This window comes from Protopterus annectens, chromosome 2.part1 (assembly GCF_019279795.1).
Source record: "Protopterus annectens isolate FY-2018-M chromosome 2.part1, PAN1.0, whole genome shotgun sequence".
Classification (NCBI taxonomy): domain Eukaryota; kingdom Metazoa; phylum Chordata; order Ceratodontiformes; family Protopteridae; genus Protopterus; species Protopterus annectens.
This window is the reverse complement of record NC_056729.1, coordinates 1,668,589,592-1,668,614,336: the sequence shown is the minus strand read 5'-3', so window position 1 is coordinate 1,668,614,336 and position 24,745 is coordinate 1,668,589,592. Positions and strand designations below refer to the sequence as shown.

The 24,745-nt window shown below is 42.4% G+C and overlaps 1 protein-coding gene across 1 annotated transcript in view; it reads right to left on the bottom strand.

The window, feature by feature from the left end:
* The window catches only part of NOC2L (NOC2 like nucleolar associated transcriptional repressor), a 1,272,638-nt gene that overhangs the window by 885,388 nt on the left and 362,505 nt on the right, over nt 1-24,745 (bottom strand). Inside the window, exon 5 of the mRNA XM_044063595.1 lies at nt 5,796-5,916. Within this exon, the coding sequence (XP_043919530.1) occupies nt 5,796-5,916 (121 nt within the window). The remainder of the gene's footprint in view (nt 1-5,795; nt 5,917-24,745) is intronic.

The following is a 24,745-nucleotide window of genomic DNA, read 5'->3' as shown; positions in this document are numbered from 1 at the left end:
ATTAAGGTGGAGTTTAAAAATAAGGTGGGAATAAAAGTGAGCTATGGTTAAGAAGTAACCAGAATTATTTAGCGGGACTGACAAATGTTAAAGTATTGCACAACAGGGGGAATCTCACGGAACAAAAGGAGGATCAACTGCAGAATGCTGGGCAGAAAATAAGGGATTACCTCGATAATAACGCACAAGCTTAGAATGACTGCTGTTAAGCAACTGTTTTTTGATAACACTAGAGCACAAAAACTTTTAGCACAATGACTCAGGCAACAGAAAGTAGAAAGGGCTGTCACCAAACTTAGGATGCCTATAACAAAGAAGGTAACAAGAGATCGTGTAGAGGTATTAGAAATATTTCGGAAATTCTATGAGAGTCTCTATAAAGCAGAGAAATATGAAAATCAAGAAAAGATACGAATGGAAATGTTTATGGAAGAATTAAATATGCCAACGTTAAGAGGTACATGAGGCTCAATTACTAACAGGATAGGAGGAGATGAGATAAAAATTATGATGCATAACCAATCTACAGGAAAGTCCACAGGAATAGGTGGTATTCCTGTGGAATTTTGGAAGCTAGAAGGAAAAAAGCTGATAAACTTCAAGAGAAACCTTGACGAGTGGATGGGTAACAGAAAATACACCCCTGGGATCACTTCATTGGCTCTGCTTGACAGAGAATCAGTTAATTAATCAATGGGACGGCAAAAGCAGACACACTCTGGCTAGGCTTATAAATGCCCTCGGGCAAAGAGCCTAGTACCTACCTATGAACCTATAAGAACTGGAAGGTTTGTTTAACAGTATCTTATGAGGAGGAAGTACCATCATCCTGGAAGAAAGCAGTGGTAGCTGTAATACCTAAAGAGGGTAAAGATGATCAGACCCAGCTTTATACAAGCCCATTTAAATACTAAACCATGGTTATAAAGTGTTTATGTCTATAATGGCTAAAAGAATGGCAAAAGTAATGGCTAAGCTGAGATATGGATCAATGTGGTTTTGTGGAGGGGAGGCAAACATTTGGCAATATTAACAGAACACTGATGATACAGAGGGAAGCAGAATGTAAGAAAACACCATCTTGATGCACAGAAAGCATTTGACAGAGTAAGCTGGGACTTTATTAGCAGGAATGGAAGCATTTTCATTTCCTGAAAAAAATATAAGGCTGATTAGGAGAATATATGAGGGATCAGAGGTGAAAATTAACGTGGGTGGGGTCCTCTCTGATAACTTCTGTTTGAGCAGAGGAACCAGGCAGGGTGTCCTCTTTTCCTTTATTTGCATTACATTTAGAACCACTGGCAAAGAAAATAAGGGACTCGGAAATTCAAGTACATAATTGGTATGGTAGTCAAGAAAAGCTGGCTTTATTTGCAAATGATATTATTTTGTGCCTGAAGACATTACAGTGTTGTGGAACATTCTGAGACAGTTTCAAATCTTTTTGGAATACAAAATTAATGAAGTTAAAACAAAGGCAATAGCAGTAAATTATGTACCCACACATGAACTGGTTCAGGAATACCCGTATTTATGGGGACATGATAAAATGAAATATTTAGGAGTATGAATTAAAAATTATTCTAGTGCGGCAGGTAAGGATATGTGGGAAGAGAATAAACAAAAGATAATACAAACACTGACAAAAATGGAAGCTTTGTTATATGGATAGTAAGATACAACCAGTTAAAATGCTTTAGTCCCTTTAGTCTCATACACAGGTCAGGCTTATTTTTATCAACCAGAGGAGAAATTGTGGATAGCAATTAATAAAGAGCTGAAGGACTTTATCTGGGAGGGGAAGAGGGCAAGAGTCAAGTGGGATAAGCTGATTCTTCCAGTAGAACAGGGCAGCTTGGGATTACCCAATTTGAAGAGGTTATTGAGAGCTTTCATCTGCAATTCACCTCATGACTTCTTCAGAATGCAGTTTAAAACTTAACACTCCATTAAACACATACCATAGTATGTCACATGTACCAAACTAAAAACTTCATAGGCTGATGACACAATCAATCAAATCTTATACAATGAAAATAAAATTATGCTAAAATAACCTGAATCTGAGGCAGGCAACAAATATAGGTTCTCTGTTATATTTTCCCACTTCGAATTAATTGTGAACAGTATAGTTGTTCCTAAATTTTTTTTTAATGACAAGCTTTACACATGAAATTCAGACTTAAGTTTTAAAAAACAAGAACTAGATGTCATGTCATTCAAGCCAGGTTTTAGTGTGGCATTACATCTGAGCTGTCAAAGCAGCGCCTTGTATTCAAGGAATAGGTTAGTTGGCCCTCCCCTACTACCATCCTTATGTACCTGTTCTAAAACAGAAAATTTGAAATGATGTTGTGGAAACTCAATAATGTGTTTGGCCAGGGCATTGTTTAAATTGCTCTTCCTAATATCGTATAAATGCTGGTATATACGTTTATTCAAACTGCTTATCGTTTTCCCTAATTTAAAATTGGTCACATGTCTGGCATACAGCTATGTAAACTAGACACGTAGTAAAACAGTTGTATCTTTGTTTCAAATACACATTGCCATATCCCCTTATGTGAATATTGTTGGTTTCAACAATAAACAGACACTGTGGGCAACGTCCACACCTACTCATTTGTCCTTTTACCACATGTGGTTGATTCCTTTCCAACAGATTCTTGACACATGAATGTCTTTTATATACCACAGGTGGATTTTCCCCTATTTTCATCTTATAATTAATGTCAGTTGTCAGTATAGTCCAGTTGTTATACAGGACATCCCTAATGTTGTAGAACAGGAGGTTAAAGGTTAACACCATTGCATCTAAAAAGGGTTTGATCCCTCTTCCCAGAGTGTCAGTTATTATAATAATGTTATTATCCCCTACTGAAACTGAGTCTTGTGTAACCCCCTAATAATGTAAAGAAATGTCCACTTAATCTCTTTTCTTTCACTTCATCTAAAATGGGGTCCACAAAGGGACCAGGGTAAACCCGTCTAGTAAGCATCGTCCTTAACCTATCCATCTCCTCCATAAAGGTAGTATATTCGCTTACAATTCTTGCCAACCTAACCCCCTGTCCTTTTACCAATTACTTTTTCTGGTGTGTAGGGTGGCAACTGTCAAAAGGTAGTAATGTGTTCAAATAAGTAGGTTTCCTGAACAAACATGAGATAAATCTGTGGTTAATGTTATCTTTACAAATAGAAATATGTAAGAAGTGAATGAATTAACCTCCACAGTAAGTTTTAAAAACCCAGTACTTGAATTCAAATAAACTAGGAACTGGTCCAGTTGTTCATGTGTACCATCCCAAAATATCAGTAAGTAGTCCAGGTACCTACCATAAAATTAACAGTGTTGGAATAAATCACATTTGAATACCATGTTGATTTCCCATTGTATAGGAACTATGTTTGCATCAGGATTTTTCGAAGATATAACTGTGGTTCTGAAAGGATCATATATTGTGCTTTGTGTAACAGCTGTTGCTGTTGGAAAAACTGACTGTAAGTTAAAAAATAAAATCTATGAACATCTACATGACATCAAACTAAAGAAGGAAACTAATGCCCTCAGTAAACATATTACAGAAAATGAAGGGGATCAGTTTAATTTTACAGTAATTGAGAATATTAAGACAGAACTTCGAGGAGGTGCTTGGTCATTACTATTAGAGAAGAGGGAACTGTACTGGCAGCTGTGGCTTGATGCAGCCAGTTGGCCAGGTTTAAATGAGCACATTTCAATAAGTTCTCTCTTCAAACTTAAAGCAATAGATAGATAAAATATATGTATTTTTATGATTAACATGAAGTTTTAATTCATTGTGTCTTTTTCATTGCGGTTTTAACATTAAGTATATTGGTTTTAGTGCTTTGTCTTTAAGGGGATGTGTCATTATTCTATTAATTGTTATGACGTGGTATCTTGTATTATAAAATGTAACTGAACTTCCTATTATTCATCTGATGAAGTTCTGAAGGGCATAGGAAGAAAGAGCTTATCCTTGGTTTTATTGGCATTTATATGAATAAACCTTGCTTTTACAATGTTGGATTTGTGTATCCTACATTCTTTTACAAACAGCACTTTGAGAGGAACAACTCCAGCTGCTTTGCTTGGGCTATTTGTTGTTTTTGGACCAATTTTTTCTTATCTATTTTGGATAAATGTAAAATTGCCTATGTAGTAAGTGATGGTTTAATAAAGATGTTTCTTGTTTAAAATAAAAAAGGCAGAAATTGAATAATGTATCTAATACTATGGGCTAGGCTTGTAAAGGCTCCAGGGCCATTAGCCTAGTACACACCTATGAACCTATAATATTGCTTAGGTTATATGACATATAGCAATATATGTGAACTATAATGTTTGTTATGTTGGTATAGTTTGATTACTTTTATATAAATGTAAATTTGCCTATATCACAAGTGATAATTCAATAACGGTGTCTGGAAAAAAATGGGAATGATAAGAAATGAGCTAATTTGGGGAGAGGAATTGGTGGTTCGCTGATGGCCACCTGTGCTCCTGCAGAAGTGGAAGTTTGCATGACAGACACCGGCTATTACAGGAAGGATATGGGCTCTACACACACAAACCAGAGAGGGCAACCCTATGGCAGTTACTGCAGAAGTTTAAGGTTGAGCTGTTAAAAAAAAAAAAAGCTGCTTCATGTGGTACAAGGTTCGATTCCCTCGGCCTGCATTTGCCTACTGTGTGACCCTGAGCAAGTCACTTAACGAGACAGTACTTCGGGACACCTGGGGAAATTGGGCTAGGCTCTTTGCTGCTCTTCTGGATGGTATGCCTAGTAATTAACTAGGCATCTATGAGGACATATATGTGGGATTGTGCATGCATCTTATGGAGGCAAAGCAGGTCACTTCAGTGAAATGGGTGCTCACATCAACCACCAAGGGTGAGGAGAGGGATTAAAGAGGAAAATGCCCACAGAGCCGCTGTGCTAAACAATGAAGAGCTGCAAGGGAGAAGTGGTGGTGAGTAGTTTCCCAGTTTCATGTAGATAAGGCTCAGCCCTGAAACAATAATTGCCCCAGTTTAGGGGTCCCTCCGACTTTTTTAACATCATTTATATTGGCCCAATCTCCAGTGCCCTACATCCATGCTGGGCCTAACAGCTTGCCTCCTACCCCACCTGGACTTACTGCTTTATCATTAAGGCTAGTTGGGGATCTTAAAGGTATTCTGGGGACACGAAAGTCTATGCTTCTGTTCTGGGGGGTCTTTAAGTTTTCCTACCCACTCCTTGTCCTACTTCCCAGCCTTGCTGATTCATCAGAGGGCAACTTCCCTTCTTTTGACCACACCTCATCTAAGGGAGTGTCATCAAGAAATGCCCATTCCTCCCTGCCACTCCGTCAGTTGCTCCAGCTGTTAGTCAAACCCATGATGACTGGGCCATAGTTATGGCGTTATCCCTCTATGCCACCAGAATGGCCCCCCCCACACAATTTGATACTTACATGAGCATCATCAGTTGCACAAACTCCTCCACGGTTGTCTGGGTGACAGCGTCCCACCATCCTCTTTTCTGCGGATGCAGAAGGAGCACCCTGCCACAAAGAATTTAAGCCCTTCATGACTGACTGACTTGGAAGAAGTATATAAAAAGTCACCCAAAAGTACCAGATCTCCAGACAAACAGTCACTAACCCTAGTTAACCCCTGATGACTCACCAAAACAAAGTCATTGGAATGAATGACAGCTGACACACTGAGTCGATCCTTCTGTATGCAGTTTTACTGCCAACTACTAGTGATATACATCATGTACCTGCACTGTCAGCGACTTTGTATTTGTTGGGGCCTCCACCTGCATCGCTGCCTTTAGTTGTCGACACAGCTGCTTTAAATGCCTGGTTTATTTCATGGAACACCTTGGGGGTCAACTGAGTCTGAAATAAAAAGTTTTCAAAAAAATCAAGTCAGAATGAATCCTTCTGTTTAACAAAAGTTGACATTCATGCTACAGATTTAAACATGTACAATGACTGACAGGATAGTCAGCAAAACAAAAGATAATTAAGTGCAGGTTTTCAGTCCTTCATATCCGCCATCAAACCAACAAAGATTATATGTATCAAAAATATATTTTATCAGGCAGTAACACATCCGAGACATGAATGCTCCCTCAGGACCCAGGAATCCCTGCCTCTAGTCTCACTCTTTATGACATCTGCAGATGTCATACACTGAATTCAAACTACAAACAGGCAGGGACAAAGAGAGATGAAAGCAGAGTTTCAGATCCCACAGTATAAAGGCATCAATCACTTAAAATTTTTCCTGTGTCAAGGCTCAACCATTCTAAGCAAATTAAATTTCATGAACTATTTAAATTCCCACATTGCCCACTTTTACAGACATCACTGAGTTTCTAGGCTAACAAACTTACCTACAGAATGCTATACTGCAGTCCAGACTGATGTCAAGATATAAAGGTTTCTGATGTATTACAACCCCTTTCTGTTCCCTTAAATCAACATTTTCAAGAGTGCCTGCTGAAATTCTGAAGGCTGTAACTACCTTCCTTGAAATACCAAAATGGTGTTTGTGTGAACATAAATTACATACCAAGCCCGAGGTTACCGAACTTCAGAGTTATTCCTCCCACTCCCAGATGCAGAGATCTTGGGGTTTATGTAGTACAGGAAGTGTTTGTTTCTTTACTATTCATTCACTGATTAAGTGGACTGGTCTGCTGTCCTTTTCAGCCACAAACAGAGCTCTGACAGCAGAAAATACATCACAGTCAACACAGAGCAAAATTCAGAACATAATGGCAAGGTTGAATGCAGGTAAGGGAAGCTTAAAAGATCCAGAGTACACACAGGAAAAATATATATACAAAATGCAAGCTAAAATATACATAAAATACAGTGCAATCATTAAGGCTGCCACATTTTCAAATGCCTAAAGTGAGACATATTTTGTAGAAAAGTGACATTTTGCAGGACAAAAGACAGAGCAGCATTTTTTGCCAAAATAAAAGCTTATTATTGTAGCATTTGATCTGCTTATGCTACTTAAGGATCATAAGAAGTTACTAGGCTATTGGCCCGGAGGCCCTTATAAGCCTAGCCAAGAATTTAGCCCATGTTCCAACAAGTCAGAATCATATGCCACTGTCCAGCAGGGACACGGGTGGAATCCCAGGGGTGTATTCTCTGTTCCCCATCCAGGTTGCACTTAAAAAGGTTTAATGAGGTACTCTGCTTGATGTGGAGAGGGAGTCTATTCCACAAAAGGGGGAGTCTCTGGGACACAAATCTTTCCTGCCAACAAGTTCTATTGATGTCACAGACAAGGTTAAGGTCACGCATGTGGGTTACTCGAGTGGAAATTGCAAGTCAGTCTCATCAGGACGGAGTCCGAAATTGTTTTGTATGCCAGACAGAGGTCACCTCTGAGAAGTCTGTAGGATACTGAGTAGAGGGACAGGGCTTTTAGCCTATCTGTGTAGGGTAGATGTTTGAGGCCCTGGATTCTCCAGGTGAGGAACCTCTGTGGTCTCTCCAGCTGCTGCATGTACTTTGTGAGGTACATGCCAAAAGGGGCACTGTACTCAATAATGGGTCTTTAAAGGGAAGAATACAGGGATGTTATGAGCACCTTGTCCCTGGATGAGATACCCTTACTAATGAGGTGGGCCATGTAGAAAGCTTTCCATACAATAAAGGCAATATGGTGGTCAAAAGTCAGACTGCTATCAACCTGGGTGCCCAAGTCCCTCACAGCTTATAGTGTGCTTAGTACCTTATCAATGTGATAATTTGTGGAGTTGTCACTCTCCCCAAAAGGGACGATGATGCATTTTTTGGCATTCAAGTTTGAGGCCTTGTTTCAGGCAATAGTCATTTGTTTGGGTGAGACCCTCTTAGAGGATGTCCACATCACTAGGGGAATTGATCACAGCGTCCAGCTTGCAGTCATCTGCAAACTTGATCAGCCATAGCCCACTAGAATTAGCCTGCAGGTCCAAAAAGTATATCCCAAACAGCAGAGGCCCCAAGACTGATCCCTGGGGTACTCTGCTTGTTACGGGTCTACTACTGGAAGTGGCTTCCCCTACTTTGACTAGGTGGATTCTATCAGTCAGCCAGTTTGCTACCCCCATCTGGTAACATATGGATTGATGCCTAGTTGAGAGAGTTTATCTATTACACCTGAGTGGGGAATAGAAGCAAAGGCTTCGCCCACGTCAACGTAGGCAGTGTGCACCATCTTCCTCTAGTCTATGGCCTCGGTGACTGTTTCACTGAAGTCGACCAAATTTTAACAGGCATGACCTCTTGACAAAACCAAACTGTGTGGGATCAAGTGTCTGGAGGTTGCCAATGTCCTTGTTAATGAGATCCATGATAATCCACTCCAAGGCCTTGCAGATAAAGCTAGTTAGGCTGATGGGGTCTATAATTTCCTGGATCGGTGGACGCTTCACCTTTGTTCAAAGGGATGACAGTAGCTGTCCTCCACTCAACTGGGATAAACCCAGTACTTAGGCTTTAGTTGAAAAGGGTGCCTAATGGTGCTGCATGTTCCTCCCAGAGTTCATGTAGGATGCAGCCTGGGATGTTATTGGGTCCTACAGAGGCTGTATTTTTTGCCTTTGAGAGAGAAGTGATGACTTGCTCCCTAGAGATAAGGAGAGGGGGGCAGGTACCGGGGATGTCCTGTTTTACTGATGGGGGGAAGAGAAGTGAAGTTTTCACTGAACCTGTCTGCCAGCAGGTTGGCTATATCTACAGTGTTTGTGTACGTAGTGTTCTTGACCACCAGTTCTGATTAGATCTGGGTGCTTCCCTTCAGATTGCGGACATATGTGAAGGTGACCTTATGATTGTCTTTAGTAGATGTGGCTAGTTTGGACTCAAAGTTTGTTTCTGGAGGATTTCACTAGTGCTCTTATTTGCTTATTCAGGATAAGGAGAGATTGTTTCCAATTAGGCACCTGCACCTTATTGGTCCTGGACAGCAATTTTTTTCCTTTTATTATAGAGATTATTTATTGCAGATGTCCAGACAGGTCTACTCTTCCTTGAGGAGGAGGATTTCATCCTGTCTAGTATTCCTGATTCCGTGCAGCTATATAAATGCTTATACAGTACTTTGGTGTAGGTTTGGACATATGTGCCAGGCCCTATGGTGGGGGGAGGGGGATGTGAAGTTGTTTATACCTTCCCTCAGGAGGTTGTAATCAGCTTTGGAGAAGTTTTTTGTTTGACCCTAGCTAAGGGGTGGTTGGGGGAGATAGTGACTTCGAAAGTGACTGCTTTGTGGTTGGATCTTACCAGGGATGATGACACTGTAGGGATGCTGCAATGGTTACTCATGTTGGTTGATATCAAGTCCAAGATACTTTCGCTTCTTGTGGGGATGTCGACCAACTGGTCCAAGGCATTTGCATTGACGAAATCAAGGAATCTCTGAGCATTTGTACTTTAGCATGAGTATTTCTTCCAATCTATGGTTGGATAGTTAAAGTCGCCCAGGATCAGGGTAAAGGCTTGAATCTTAATAGCTTCGAAGAGGTCCAGATAGGTGGAGTGAGCATCTTGAGTCAGAGTTGGAAGCCTATAGCTAGCTATGATTTGAATAGGGGTCTTGTCAATTGTTAACTGCACCTGGAGTGTTTCATGGGCATCATACTGTTTGACCAGCCTAGAGGTGTGTATGTCTTTTATATATATTGCAACTCCACCTTCTTTTGTTTTGCTGCCCACGGTTTGGGGTCTGAATGAATGATAGGATGAGTAACCTGGTATGGCTGGGGTGCTCTCCGCAGCTTTGAACTAGGTTTCTGTGACTGCACAAATGTCCACTTCTTCCAGGATTAAGAATGCTTGCAATGAGTGTAGTTTCCTGTATAGACTCCTAGAATTTAGCAGCATGACCTTTAATTTACGTTTTGATGAAATTTTCATGTTGGCAGTTTTTACCTCATGGCATTGCCTAAAAAGGCACTATGGGGAGGGCAAGAGCCTTTGCCAGGAGCCTAAAGCCCATGTGAGACAGATGCAGTCTATCTCTGGCAAAGCATTGTGGTTTGTCAATCATGTCACCCCAGGCTGTCAGGTACTGGATCCCCTTGGAATGACACCAGAAACTAAGCAAATTGTCAAAGTCAATCATTTTCTGTTTGTATTGAGGCATCACTCTGGGTGGCGGTAGAATGCTGCTTAAGGCTAGGAACTTACCTGTCTGGAACACATACTCAAGCAAGCCCAATCAGGTATCTCTTCATATAGTCCAGGGAGGTTATGTCTCAAATAATTCACTCCAACATGGACTGTGACAGAGTCATAACAGTACCTGCTGAGAGACTTCAGTGCATTGGTGATATGCCAGATTCTGGCACCCGACAAAAAACTAACCATGACTTTCTCTTTATCCAGCCTAATGAGGGGCGCATCTGTCTCTCTCACAATGGAGTCTCCTATGACTAGTATGTTGGGTTTATCTTTAGGCATTAGTGGCTGTGAGATACAGGTGTGTGGACTACATGTTGTGTGGTGGGCCATAGAGTTCACATGCGTTTATGTCACTGAGGTCTCTTTTGTTTGGGTATGCTTTTGTTGAGGACCTCCGCATAAGTGGGGGTGTGTTGTGTAGGTTTGGGTGGTGTTTAAAGTGTGGTGTTCATGTTGCCAACCTTCTCAGTGCCGGATATACTGGTTTGTGGGGGAGAGAGCAGTAACACTACGTGCTTAATGTAATTGCATCTCTCACAAATTGTGTTCCAAGGGGGTAGCACTAGAGGGCTGCCCGCAGACATGAGGCAGTTGCTACACTGTCTCAGGATGCCCATATCAACCAGAATGGCAGGAGAAACTGTACGAAACTATCCATCCATATCTCATAAACTAAAAGAGCTAAGAGGGTAAAGGGAGGAAGGTCTAAGCATAGTGCTACTAGATGATAACACAAGTTGGAATATATATTTAGCAGGGGGTGTGGGGGCGCAGCCCCCCACAATAGGAAGTTCGAGGTCTGGTACGTTCGATGATATGAGCGAACGCTCATAATATCGAATATACCAGATCTCAAAGTGCTTTTTCTGAGATCGCTGTACAGTGAAGAATGGGATATTTGCCCTTTCCTCACTGTAGTGCGATCTCAGAGTTGGAATATATATTTAGCAGGGGGTGCGGGGGGCACAGCCCCCCACAACAGGAAGTTTGAGGTTTGTAGGTTCAATATCAGCGTTCGCAATTTGTGGGATTCGCACATATAATATAGACCCGATAAATCAAGGTTGAGAAGCTAAAAGTTTGGGCCTTTACAAAGTTCTCACTATAAACAGTAGAATGAGCTGATGTAATGTGACTGGGGGAGTGTACATTATCAACTTTATGCTAGACGCGGGCAATTCAAATCCACTAACCAAGCTTTAAGACAACAACAGCAGCTGAGCGGGTGGGCAGGACAAAAAAAAAAAAACAGTTGCACAGATTAAACAGATATGCAGCAAAAAGTACAGTTTTGTACCTACCATAAATGTAGATGTTCGAGTGCTAATACAGCTGCAGTAATCACAGATGGGTTTTCAGCCGTCAGGCGGTCCCTCGGTCGGCCGAATTCCAAAGTCTTGGTCCGGCGTCGGTTGTCGTCGCTTACTCTTCTGACGTCAGGAAGGCCAGAGTATATAAGACACAGCCGACGCCATGTTCTTCAGTCTTTCTTGCCCCAGATGTCAGGTGCCCCCAAAGGAAGGCAATACATAAATAAAGCTAATCCACAAATGTAAGCAAATAATACATAGCAGGATAACCCAGTCAGGAGGTATGAAGAGGTTTTTAGACCCCATGGCCTTACCAAGAGGGGAAGGAGGGAGGGAAACCTGTACTGCAGCTGTATTAGCACTCGAACATCTACATTTATGGTAGGTACAAAACTGTACTATGTTCATCGTGCATACAGCTGCAGTAATCACAGATGGGTAGAGTCCCAAAGCTATGCATAGGGTGGTAGGTACTATGAGGAACTGGGTTGAGCCAGAATGCCCTGCAAAACAGCAGTGGCAAAGCCTGCTCTTGTTCTGGAATATAAGGGCAGATGGTAGTGTTTTGTGAAGGTATGTACAGAACTCCAAGTGGCTGCCTCCAAGATATCCTTAGTGGGCACACCTCTGAGGAAGGCTGTAGAGGTGGCTGTGGCCCTGGTGGAGTGAGATCTGATACCAGTAGGGACAGGTTTCCCATGGTGTGAGTAACAAAAACGTATGCAGTGGCCAATCCACTTGGAAATGGTCTGTTTGGTAACTGGTTTCCCTGGGGACCCTACGGCATAGGACACAAAAAGTTGGTCTGATTTCCTGAAGGACTTTGTTCTGTCCAAATAGTAACGTAGCTGCCTATGGATGTCTAAAGAGTGAAGCAGCCTTTCCCCTTTGTTTTGAGGGTTAGGATAAAAGGTAGGAAGGTGTATGGCTTGGTTTAAGGCTACCCTAGATACCACTTTAGGCATAAAAGATGGGTTGGTTCGAAGGGAGACCCTGTCCTGATGGAAGATGAGGAAGGGCTGCACCGCCATGAGGGCCTGTAGTTCAGAAACCCTACGAGCTGAAGTGATGGCCAGAAGGAAAGCTGTTTTCCAGGACAAAAATTGTAGATCTGTTGAAGCTGCAGGTTCAAAGGGAGGCAATATTAATTTTTCTAGTATGTAATTAAGGTCCCAGGCTGGAATTGGTTGTTTCCTTGGAGGTCTTATATTCTTAGCCCCTCTGAGGAACTGACGTAAGAGTGGGTGTGAGAATAAAGGAGGATCCGTGTTGAATTCTGCAGAAATGGCTGAGGCGTGTATTTTGATTGAAGAAAATGAAAGTCCACTGCTCAGTAGTTCAGCTAGGTACTGTAACACCTGAGGCAAGTTCAGTTTTCTAGGGTCCTGCACTCTTTTCTCATTCCAACAGCAAAACCGCTTCCATTTTGCGGAGTAAGTTTTTCTAGTAGATGGCCTTCTGGCCTCCAAAATGACATCCTGCACCTCCTTGGAGAGTAGAGTTTGATGTGTTGTTAAGGAATTTTCCATGCAGCGAGGTTGAGTGTTTTTAGCTGGCTGTGAAGGGTTTTGTAGTTGTTCTGCGTCAGCAGAAGTGGTATTAGAGGCAGGGGCCAGGGAGGAGTATGTGTTAGACTCCTCAGGAGTGGATACCAGTGTTGCCTTGGCCAGTCTGGAGCAATCAGTATCATCCTCGGATTGTCTGTTCTTGCTTTCAAAAGTACCTTGGACAGAAGAGGTAGAGGTGGGAATGCATAAACTGTCCATGCTGTCCAACTGAATGAAAGGGCGTCCACTTTCCAGGCCTTTGGATGGTAGGTCCTTGAACAAAACTTTTTCAATTGATGGTTTCTGTGGGAGGCAAAAAGATCTATGTCTGGCCTCCCCCACGTTTGGACTATCTCCGTAAACACCTGTGGATGAAGCTTCCATTCGTGTGGATCTGTCATATTTCTGCTCAGAGTGTCTGCCAGAGTGTTTTCCATCCCTGGCAAGTACTGTGCTTGAAGTTCAATTTGTCTTTCCAGAGCCAAGTTCCAAAGGGTCATGGCTAGTCTTCACAAGGGGTATGAGTGAGTTCCTCCTTGTTTGTTTATGTACCACATTACTGTGGTGTTGTCTGTTCTTATGAGCAATTGCCCTGGATGTAGAAAGTCCTTGAAAGCTGTAATTGCATGTATTACTGCCAGCATTTCTTTTTGATTGATGTGAAGGTGCCTTTCCTTTTGGGACCATCTGCCCTGAATGCACCTGTCCTTCATGTGCGCCCCCCAGGCGTAATCTGAGGCGTCTGTGGTTATGACTTGGTTTGCTTGAGGCTTGCAGAATGGGAGGCCTGTGTTTACTTGACATGCTTGGGCCCACCATAAGAATTCCTTTTGTAGACAGGGAATTATTGGAATGATTGCTTCCAAGCTGTGACTGTGTTGAGACCATAGATTTTTTAGGTACCATTGAAGTTTCCTCATATGCAGCTTTGCACAGGGGATTAGAAGAATGCAAGATGCCATGAATCCCAGAGCCTGCAGGATTTTCCTTGCAGTAAGCCTGGTACTTTTTGCTAGTTTTTTGAAGTACTGAGATAATTGCCCTTGTTTTTCTGGCGTAAGGTATGCCATCTGGGTGTTTGTGTCCAAGCTGGCACCCAGGAAGGTTATTTTCTGAGAAGGTGTTAGCTTTGATTTCTCCTTGTTGATGGTGTATCCCAGAGAAAGCAGTAACCGTGTCACATATGCCAGATGTTCCAGATGTATATGCTTGCTGTCCGCTTGGATCAGGCAGTCGTCCAGATAAGGGTAAATTTGTATCCCTTGAAGTCTGCAATATGCAATCACTGATGCCAGGCACTTGGTGAATACTCTGGGCGCAGTAGATAAGCCAAAGGGCAATGCAGAGAATTGATAGTGGATTGAACCTGCAAGTAATCTGAGGTATCTTCTGCAGCTTTGTCTGATTGGGACATGCAGGTATGCCTCCTTGAGGTCCAATGTTACCAGCCAAAACTCCTTGCCCAGCATGGGAAGAAGTTGCTGTAGTGTGAGCATCTTGAATTTTGGTACGAGTAGAAATGTGTTTAGTATGGATAAGTCCAGAATGGGTCTCCAGTCTGTTCCTTTTCTTGGTACCAGGAAAAGTCTTGAATAAAAACCTTGACCTTGTTGGTGCGTAGGTACCTTTTGTATAGCCCTCATGTTTAGGAGCTTTGAAATTTGCATTTGTGCCTCTACCCTTTGATTTTGTGGTAGGTTTGGCATGCCTCTCCTTTTTGGAAGAGTGTGAAATTGAAATTTGTAGCCTCTGTTTATAATGTCCAGTATCCATTTGTCTGTTGTGATAATATGCCAATTGCTTTCAAATAATGCTAGTTTCCCTCCCAAAGGTGCTGCCAGTTGAGATTTGCTTGGCATGTAAATGAGGGAGTCACTGAGTTTGCTTTCTGTATTGTTGTGCACTGTCTTCACCACCTCTCGGTGCTGGAGTTTGCCATTGTCTGCCTCTATATGACCCTTGTGATTGCCCTCTGCCCCTTCCGCGTCTGTAGCTGCCTCTTTGGGGCTTGTCAGTGGCTGGAAAGGACCAGTTTTTTGATGGCCAATTCCTACTAAATCGTGGTGGCTGGACCTGTAAGAAAGCTTTGACAGTTTGCATAGATTTGGCTTTCTCTTCCATTTTTCGTAATATATCCTCAGCATTAGTACCAAAAAGAACATCCTTTTGTAAAGGTGCATCAAGGATTTTTGCTTTCACATGATCAGGCAGATTTTGTTCTCTAAGCCAGGCATGTCTGCGAATGACTGATCCCGTAGCAGCCGCTCTACTGGAGGCCTCTAGGGCATCATAACCACATTGTAAAGTGTGTTTACCCACTTGTTCTGCACTACGCATCATATCCTGTAACTCTCTTAAATCTGGTTGTTCAGGTTGAGACATCTTGTTTTTTAATTGTGATAACAGGAATTGCTGATATTTAATCGTATGAAACTGGCAATTTAAGGCCCTCATGGCTAGGGTGGCCGAGGTATAAACCTTCTTACCCCACCTTTCTAGAGATCTAGATTCCCTTTCTGCAGGAAGTGGATTCTTGGCAGTGGAGGCCTTTATTCCCTTAGGGCCCTGTGAAATGGTTTCAGGGTCAGCATTGTGGCCTTTGTAGAGAAATTGGTGAGAACTGGGTACTCTGTAATATCTATCAGGCTTAACTGGTGCAGGAGGCAGTGAATCAGGATTAAAACAAGCCTCCGAATAGACATCATCCAGTACCTCCAAAACAGGGGGGATAGCCAGAGGTCTGTGCTGAGGTAACCAAAGAAATTCCCTAAGTCTTTTCTTGGAATCTGAAAAGTCTTGGCCTTCCCAATGGAAGTGTTCCCTCAAGGTGTGCAAGGTTTCCCCAAAAGAAAAATCCTCAGGGGGGGATACAGAAGGAATAGACTGCTCTGCATCCGAATCCTCAAAGGGGGAAAAAGAGTGTTCCTCAGCATCAGAATGCTCTGATAAAATGGAACCCTGATCAGAAGAGGGGGAGTCTTCCTCCACTCTGGATCTCTTGTCAGGAGGGGGCTGAGAACCTCTAATAAGAGTTATAAGATCCTCAGCCATTTTAAGCATCTGCTTCTTAGGCATGGGTCCAGGAGATGGGCCTTGTGCAGCAGGCCTAGCTGGATGCCTGGCTGCTTTGGATTTAGTAAAGGCCTTTAATAGAAAAAGAGGATGAAGGCCTAAATACACCATGGGTGGAAGTAGATCTGTCCACATTAGTAGGCTCGGCATAAGCTGGAGCTTCGGTTGTAGTCTGGGAAAGGGCCGATGACCCAGCGGTCTCGGGTACAGAAGACACCGCCGAAGGAGTGTCGTCGGTAGTCAGGGACTGCAAAGGTGTCTCACTGAGAACCGGACCACGTGGAGCCTGTTTCGGCGTGGTGTCGGTGGAGACCGCGGACCTCGCATGTCGGTCCTTTTCCTTGCGTTTTTTGGATAAAACGGTTGTCGGAGTGGCCGACGACATTTTATAGTCAAAAGCTTTACCAAAAAAGTGTTGGGCGAACTCCGCCCGACGCTTGATAGTGCGTTTAGTAGCGCAAAAGCGACAGCCCGAGACGTCGTGGTCTGGGCCCAAACAAGGTATGCAAAGGGAATGGAAATCCTTATGCGGTATTTGCTTCCCACAAGAAATACAATTATTAACTTTTTCTGACATCGGTCTGAGGCAAGAAAAGATTCCCCAACGGAGTACTTAGCTTTAATGAAGACTTCGGTTCCAAATATTTTCGTAATTCAGGAGCTGGCCGACCGGCACTTGCGAACTGCTTCTGCTTCGGGCACCGCGCGGCAAAAAAGACTGGAGAACATGGCGTCGGCTGTGTCTTGTATACTCTGGCCTTCCTGACGTCAGAAGAGTAAGCGACAACAACCGACGCCGGACCAAGACGTTGGAATTCGGCCGACCGAGGGACCGCCTGACGGCTGAAAACCCATCTGTGATTACTGCAGCTGTATGCACGATGAACATCAGAGGTGTAGAAAACAGTTGTATATAAGCACTTCTTTTTCCAATATCACAGCAAAGCAAATGGCAGAAGGCCTATCTCACTGCACATTTGAACAGCTTGAGCAAACAAGTACAAACTGGTTTAAAATACTGGCTATTAAAGGCAGAGAAACAGAAACCAGGCAAATTATCCAATCAAAATAAATACTTCATATAACAATTTAGGTGTTTCAGATATAAAATAACACTTTTAAGCAACTATTAATGAAAAAGTACAGTTGTGTACACTTACCATAAATGTAGATGTTCGAGTGTATTCACTGTTGCAGTCATTACATTTGGGTAATCTGCTGGCAGGTTGCCCTCAGTCATCCTGAATTCCAAAGTCTTGGGTCCTGCGTCGGTAGCTATCTTCTCTTCCATGACGTCAGGTCGTCAGGGGTATAAAACATGCAGCCGACGCTGTTTTCTTTAGTTTTTCCTGCCCCCGATGTCAGGTGCCCCCAAAAAGGTAGCAATACTTTATTTATATATATATATATATATATATATATATATATATATATATATATATATATATATTCATGCATCAATATAAACTTTACCTTCATCTACAAACAAATACACCACATAGGTTGTAGAAGATAGAGAAGGAAAGATAAACTTTAGAAAGACAGGGGGATGGTGGGTAACCTGGACTGCAACAGTGAATGCACTCGAACATCTACATTTATGGTAAGTGTACACATCTGTACTATGTTCTTCGTGTTTCCCTGTTGCAGTCATCACACTTGGGTAGAATCCCAAAGCTATGGTTGGGAGGCTGGAGCTAAACAGCATTAGGTGTGGCTATAAGGCCGTGCAGCATTGCAGTGGCAAAGCCTGTCCTGGACTCAGAGTGGCAAATGGTAATGCTTTGTAAAGGTGTGAACAGAACTCCACGTAGCAGCCTCTAGAATGTCTTTTAGGTTGGTACTCCTCTGAGAAAGGCTGCTGAAGTAGCTGCAGCTCTGGTGGAATGAGACCTAATGCCCTTGGACACAGGTTTACCATGGTAAGCAGAAACGGATGCAGTGGCTTATCCACTTTGAAATTGTCTGCTTTGAAATAGCCTTTCCTTCTGATCCTGCAGCATATGACAATAGTAATTGCTCAGTTTTTCTTAGAGCTTTAGTCCTGCTCAAGTAGAATCTCTGTGTATGTCCAAGAAATGCAGAATTCTCTCCCCTTTGTTCTGCGGATTTGGATAAAAAGTTGACAGATGAATTGTTTTGTTAAGAGCAACACTGGAAACCACTTTAGGCATAAAAGTAGGATTTGTCCTCAGAGACACCCTGTCTGGGTAATCTATGATAAAAGGCTCTACAGCCATGAGGGCCTGTAGCTCTGAAACTCTTCTTGCTGAAGTAATTGCTAGTAGCAGAGCTGTCTTCTAGGAGAAGAACTTTATATCAGCGGTAGCAGCTGGTTCAAATGGAGGCAGGGTGAGCTTTTCCAACACATAATATAGGTCCCATGTAGGTAATGGTGATCTTCTAGGAGGCCTTAAATTTTTGGCTCCTCTAAGATGCTGCTTTAGTAAAGGATGAAAAAAGATTGGTGGCTCTGTATTGTAATGAGCCGAAATGGCAGAGGCATGGATTTTGATTGATAAGAAAGATAGACCTTTGTCGAGCATCTCAGTTAAGTATTGTAATATCGGAGGAATATGTGGTTCTGCATCAGTTCCTTGTGCTTGATTCCAAGCACAGAATCTCTTCCATTTGTCAGCATAAGATTTTCTAGTACTAGGCCTTCTGGCTTCCAAAATGACATCCATCACAGCTTTACTGAGAGATGTCGTTTCTATGATTACATGATGAGCCATGCTGCCAGGTTCAGAGTCTGTAGTTGATTGTGCAGGATCTGATTGTTTTGCTGTGACGGCAGTTGTGGTCTTTGAGGCAAGGTCCAAGCTCGGTATTAAGACAAGTTCCTTAGGATTGGGTACCAGTATTGGCAGGGCCAGTCCAGGGCAATTAATATCATCTTTGGCTTCTCGTCTGACTTTTAGGAGGATCTTGGGTAGAAGAGGCAGAGGAGGAAAGGCGTAAACTGATAGGTTTCTCCAACTGAAGAACAGGGCGTCCACTTTCCATGCTTGTCTGTGGTAAGTCCTTGTGCAGAATCTTTTTAATTGATAATTTTGAGGAGAGGCAAATAGATCTATGTCTGGGCTCCCCCATTTCTCTGTTAACATGCTGAAGACTTGTGGATTTAGTTTCCACTCATGAGGATCCATAAGGTTTCTGCTTAAGTCGTCTGCCAGAGTGTTTTGTTTTCCTGGCAGGAACTGAGCTTGAAGATGTATTTGGTAGGTCAAAACTGTGTCCCACAGTGCCATGGCTATTCTGCAAAAGGGGGTATGAGTGTGTGCCCCCTTGCTGGTTTATATACCACATGACTGTGGTGTTGTCCGTCTTTATCAGTAGTTGTCCTGGATGAAGCAAGTCCTTGAAGGCTGTTGGGGCATTTTGAACAGCTAGCATCTCTTTCTGGTTGATATGTAGATGCATTTGTTTTGGTGCCCATATGCCCTGAATGCATCTTCCTGCCATGTGGGCCCCCCAGGCATAATCTGATGCGTCTGTTGTTAAGGTTTGGCTGGCAGGGGTAGAGTGAAGGGCCGTCCCATGTTTTGGTGACAGGCCTTTGCCCATCATTGAAACTCCTGTTGCAGGCAGGGAATGAGAGGAATCATTGTTTCCAGACTGTGTGAATGTTGACTCCATAAACTTTTTAGGTACCACTGAAGTTTCCTCATATGCAGTCTTGCATATGGAATTAGTAGGATGCAGGATGCCATGAAGCCCAGAGCCTGCAGAATTTGTCTTGCAGAATACTGGATTTTTGTTGCCATCAGTTTGAAGTAAGTAGTCAGTTGCCTTTTTTGTCTGGCGTGAGGTAAGCCATATGGGCAGTTGTATTCAAGCTTGCACCCAGGAATGTTATCTTTTGAGAGGGTACCAGTTGTGATTTCTTTTTGTTTATTGTGTACCCTAGACATGTTAGAAGCCTTTCACAAACTCCAGGTGTCGAAGAAGAGTGTCCTTGTTCTCTGCTTGAATGAGAGAGTCGTTCAAGTAAGGATATATTTGTATACGTCTTTATCTGCAAAATGCAATTACTGGTGCCATGCATTTTGTAAAGACCCTGGGCACAGTAGATAAGCCAAATGGCAGTGCAGAGAACTGGTAATGCATTAAGCCAGCCTTGAATCTGAGGTATCTTCTGCACGACTGTCTTATTGGGACATGCAGGTATGCCTCTTTTAGGTCTAAATTCACTAGCCAAGCATTCTTGTCCAGCATGGGCAGAAGTTGCTGCAAAGTCAGAATTTTGAATTTTGGAATGTCCAGGTATGTGTTCAAAATTGATAAAGCCAGTATTGGACGCCAGGTCTTGTCCTTTCTGGGTACCAAGAACAGTCTTGAATAAAAACCTTGTCCTTTTTCCTGTTCTGGTACTGTTTGAATGGCCCCCATACCTAGGAGGGACGTAACCTGTTTCTGTGCCTCTGCCAATTGATTTTTTGGCAGATCTGGCCAACCATTTGCCATTGGCAGGGTGTGAAATGGAATCTGTGTCCCTGTGAAACGATGTTTAGTACCCACTTGTCCTGGGTTATTAACTGCCAATTTTGAGCAAAAAGTGCTAATTTTCCCCCTATGGGTGCTGCCAAAAGATAAGTGCTTGGTATAGGCAGAGGGAAGTCATTGGGATTGCTTTCTGCAGGTTTGCGCTTTATCTCCTCCAGATTTGGAGGTGGATGCGCCCCATTGCTTTGACCTGTATGGGTCTTGCGCCTGGTATCTGGAACCCTTAGGGCATCTGGATTTGCCCCTTTGAGCTCTGTCTGACACAGGAAATTACCATTTTTTTGTAGGACAGTGTCTACTGAATCTTGGTGGCTACACTTGTAAGAAGTAACAGTTTGCATAGACTTAGCTTTGTCTTCCATTTTCTTTAAAACCTCTTCTGCCTTAATACCAAACAGAGAATTATGCTGTAAAGGTGCATCTAGCAATTTAGCTTTAACATGATCAGGCAAATTTTGTTCCTTTAACCAGGCATGCCTCCTAATCCCAGATCCAGTAACTGTGGCCCTGCGTGAAGCCTCTAAAGAATCAAAACCACATTGCAAAGTATGCTTTCCAACTTGTTCAGCTGCATGCAATAATTCCTGCAATTCTTTATTTTCTGCACATTCTGAAATCAACATAATTTTATGTTTCAGCAATCTCATAACATGTTGTTGGTACTTAAGCATATTAAATTGACAGTTTAAGGCCCCGATTGCCAAGGTTGCAGATGTATAAACCTTTTTTCCCCATCTGTCCAGTGCCCTTGAATCTCTGTCAGAGGGGGTAGGATTTTTAGATGTTGAGGCCTTAACTCCCATTGGACCCTGTGAAATAGTCTCAGGATCAGCAGCAGGGTTTCTAAATAAGAATTTATGTGAGTCAGGAACACTGTAATATCCGTCAGGCTTACTGGGAGCCAGAGGTAAGGAGTTAGGGGTCAAGCTTGACTCCAAAAACACATCATCCACAATGTCTAAAACAGGGGGAATGGCTAAAGGCTTATGCTGAGGGAGAAAAAGGAAATCTCTGAGCCTCTTTTTTGATTCTGAGAAGTCTTGACTCTCCCAGTGAAAATGCTCCCTCAAAGTATGTAAGGTTTCTCCAAATTAATAATCCTCAGGAGGAGATGCAGATGGAATAGATTCCTCAGCATCATTATCCTCATAGGGAGGTATAGATAATTCCTGATCAGAAGAGGAATCAGAAGAAATAGAAACCTGATCTGAAGATTCATAATCAGTGTCTTGCCTAGGCCTCTTATCTGGAGGGGGATGGGTACCCCTGATCAAGGTAATAAGGTCTTCAGAAATTTTGATCATCTGTTTTTTTAGGCATAGAGGCCTGTGCACGTGGCTCATGCGTCATTTTTGTTTAGTTTTAGAAGTTGCTTTTGGCCTTGGTTTTGCAGCTATCGTCGGTTTGATATACAAATGTTGAGGTCTGAAAACACCCTCAGTAGCCGGTGCCTGCTCAGCGGCTCAGGACCCATCCGAGGGAGATACATCCGTCAGTCCAATACCTTGAGTATCTTGTGGCATGCCAGACTTCACATGTGTCGGTAGAGGCCTGCGACTCGAAGGTAGCGGGTATCAGGGGCAGTGAAAGCGTCTCACTGAGTACCAGTGACTGGCTTAGGAGAAGCTTCGTCGTCGGTTTTGGATCTCGACTGCCTTTCTCTGTCCTTTTCTTTGCGTTTTTTATGTACTCTGATGACATTTCTGGGTAGTTAAATCTATTTCCAAAATACTTTGATGCAAAAACATACCGACGCTTAATAGTGCATTGGTTAAATCTACTACAAAACCGACAGCCAGGTACGCTGTGATCAGGGCCTAGGCAAGGAATACAGTATAAATGGAAATCCTTATGAGGTATTTGCTTCCCACAAGTAATACAATTATTAACTTTTTCTGACATTGGTAAAAAGCAAGAAAAAAAGTTTCTAGCGGGTACTTAGCTTTAGTGAAGACTTCGGTTCTGAAACTCAAACTCGAATATTTCAGTAGTCGGCCAACTGGCACTTGCAAACTGCTTCTGCTTCCGGCACCGCGCGGCAAGAAAGATGGAAGAAAATGGCATCGGCTGCATGTTTTATACCCCTGACGACCTGACGTCATGGAAGAGAAGACAGTAACCAACGCAGGACCCAAGACTTTGGAATTTAGGCCAACTGAGGGCAACCTGCCAGCAGATTACCCAAATGTAATGACTGCAACAGTGAAACACGAAGATCATCTTATGAAATTTTTTTTGTCCAAAAATCTCAGGACATTTGCCATTTTTTAGTTTTTTTTAAAAGGACACAAATGCCCAAATAGGGACAAGTGGCACCCATAGCAATCATTCATGTAATACATAAATTCCTGTGTGCAAAATATCTGCATTCAAGATGACACATTAAGAGGCTGAGAAAAGTTTATTAAATGTATTCTACCACTAATGATGTGGGATGGTAAATTGCAGAAACACTGCCAAGATAGCAGCTGCAGGCAGATTCAGTAAAGAGATGCTTATTAAGTGCACCCTTGAAGCCTTTAATGGTTTCTACTTTTTATGTCTGTACGCACGTGGCTCCAGGTATCACGTTCTCTCACTTACAGCAGTTTTAAATGGAGGGTGTACAAGGGAGAACTTGTTCTGCTGAGTACTTGCCTTATAAAGCTTTTCTTCATACTTTAAGAGAGACAGTGACAGTGTTTTAGCACCTAGAGTACTAAGAAAAGTGGTCCTATGAGGCACTGAAAGACATTCGGAATTTTTTACCAAATTGCAATGGTGCATCTGGGGGTCTGCTAATAGAATGAATCTGCAGATATTCTCAACAATCTATACTATGAGTACTGTCACCTGAATGCATAACAAAAAAAAAAGGTCATATTCAAGTGTGGGTATTAAAATATTTTTAGCAATAGTTCTTCTAACATAAATGAGGTGACTGTTCTTTTAACATAGTTTTAACTGAGAAATTGATTAGTAATCGGAAGAGACATGAGAGGTGTAGAATAAGTGGGAGGCCTCGGCTGCTGGTGAAATACCACCACTCTTATTTTTTCACTTACCTGGTGAGACGGGGGGGGGGGGGGGGGGTCACACCAGGGCTCTCGCTTCTGGCTCCAAGTGCCCGGGTACGACCAGCTCCAGGGACAATGTCAGGTGGGGAGGTTGACTGGCACGTACACCTGTCAAACAGTAACGCAGGTAAAACTTGAGAAGAGATAAACAACTGAAAAAACAAAAACCGAGTCGGCAGTACCTTGTCCCAGCACAACAAATATATCGGGAATCCGGTGAAAGTAAAACCAAGAACCATTTAATTTTAAGCGCTTTTCATTGCCAAAATGTAGCAACTTCTTCAGAAACACATACAAAGTATCAAAGAACAGTATTTAAACAATTGAATCATGTCACATGATAGACACACCTCTCTCTATTAGATTTTTTTAAAAAGAAACTTCACTAAAAAAACGCACATTGTTCATAAATACATGATAAACTAGCTGCAAGTTTACCAAAAAACTAAACCAAAAATCTCAATGATTACATTGTTAAATGTTGTTGATTAACCAAACAAAACATTGAATTCAAAAAACAGTGTACAACCCAATCTCAAATTCACTCTACTAGCAGTTATTCATACACATGTAGGTATAAATATACTCACTAGTTACCGTTTCAGGATTCTTAATTTCAATAAGCAAGCAATATTACAAGCATCACTCGGCCCTGTGGCTACAAATGCATTCAATCGAATTTGCCATGCTAGTTCATGTTCTTCTAAAAGTAAATTCAATGGACCCCCTCTCATGTTAGTTTGAATTTGGTCTATAGCCTTAAACAAGAATGTGGGGCCCACATTGTTCGCAACATGTCTTGCCAATGGATTATCCATTTTGTTGACAGAAATAGCATAGGTGTGTTCATACACCCTATCCCGCAATCTACGTTCAGTCTTCCCCACGTAGAATGCGGAGCAGCATACACACCTTGCTATGTATACAACAAGTCTAGAATTACAATTAAGTTTGAATTTAATTTCAAACTTATGGCCACTAATACCAAATGTATTACCAACTTCTACGAATCTACACATCCTACAAGATTCACACATGGTCA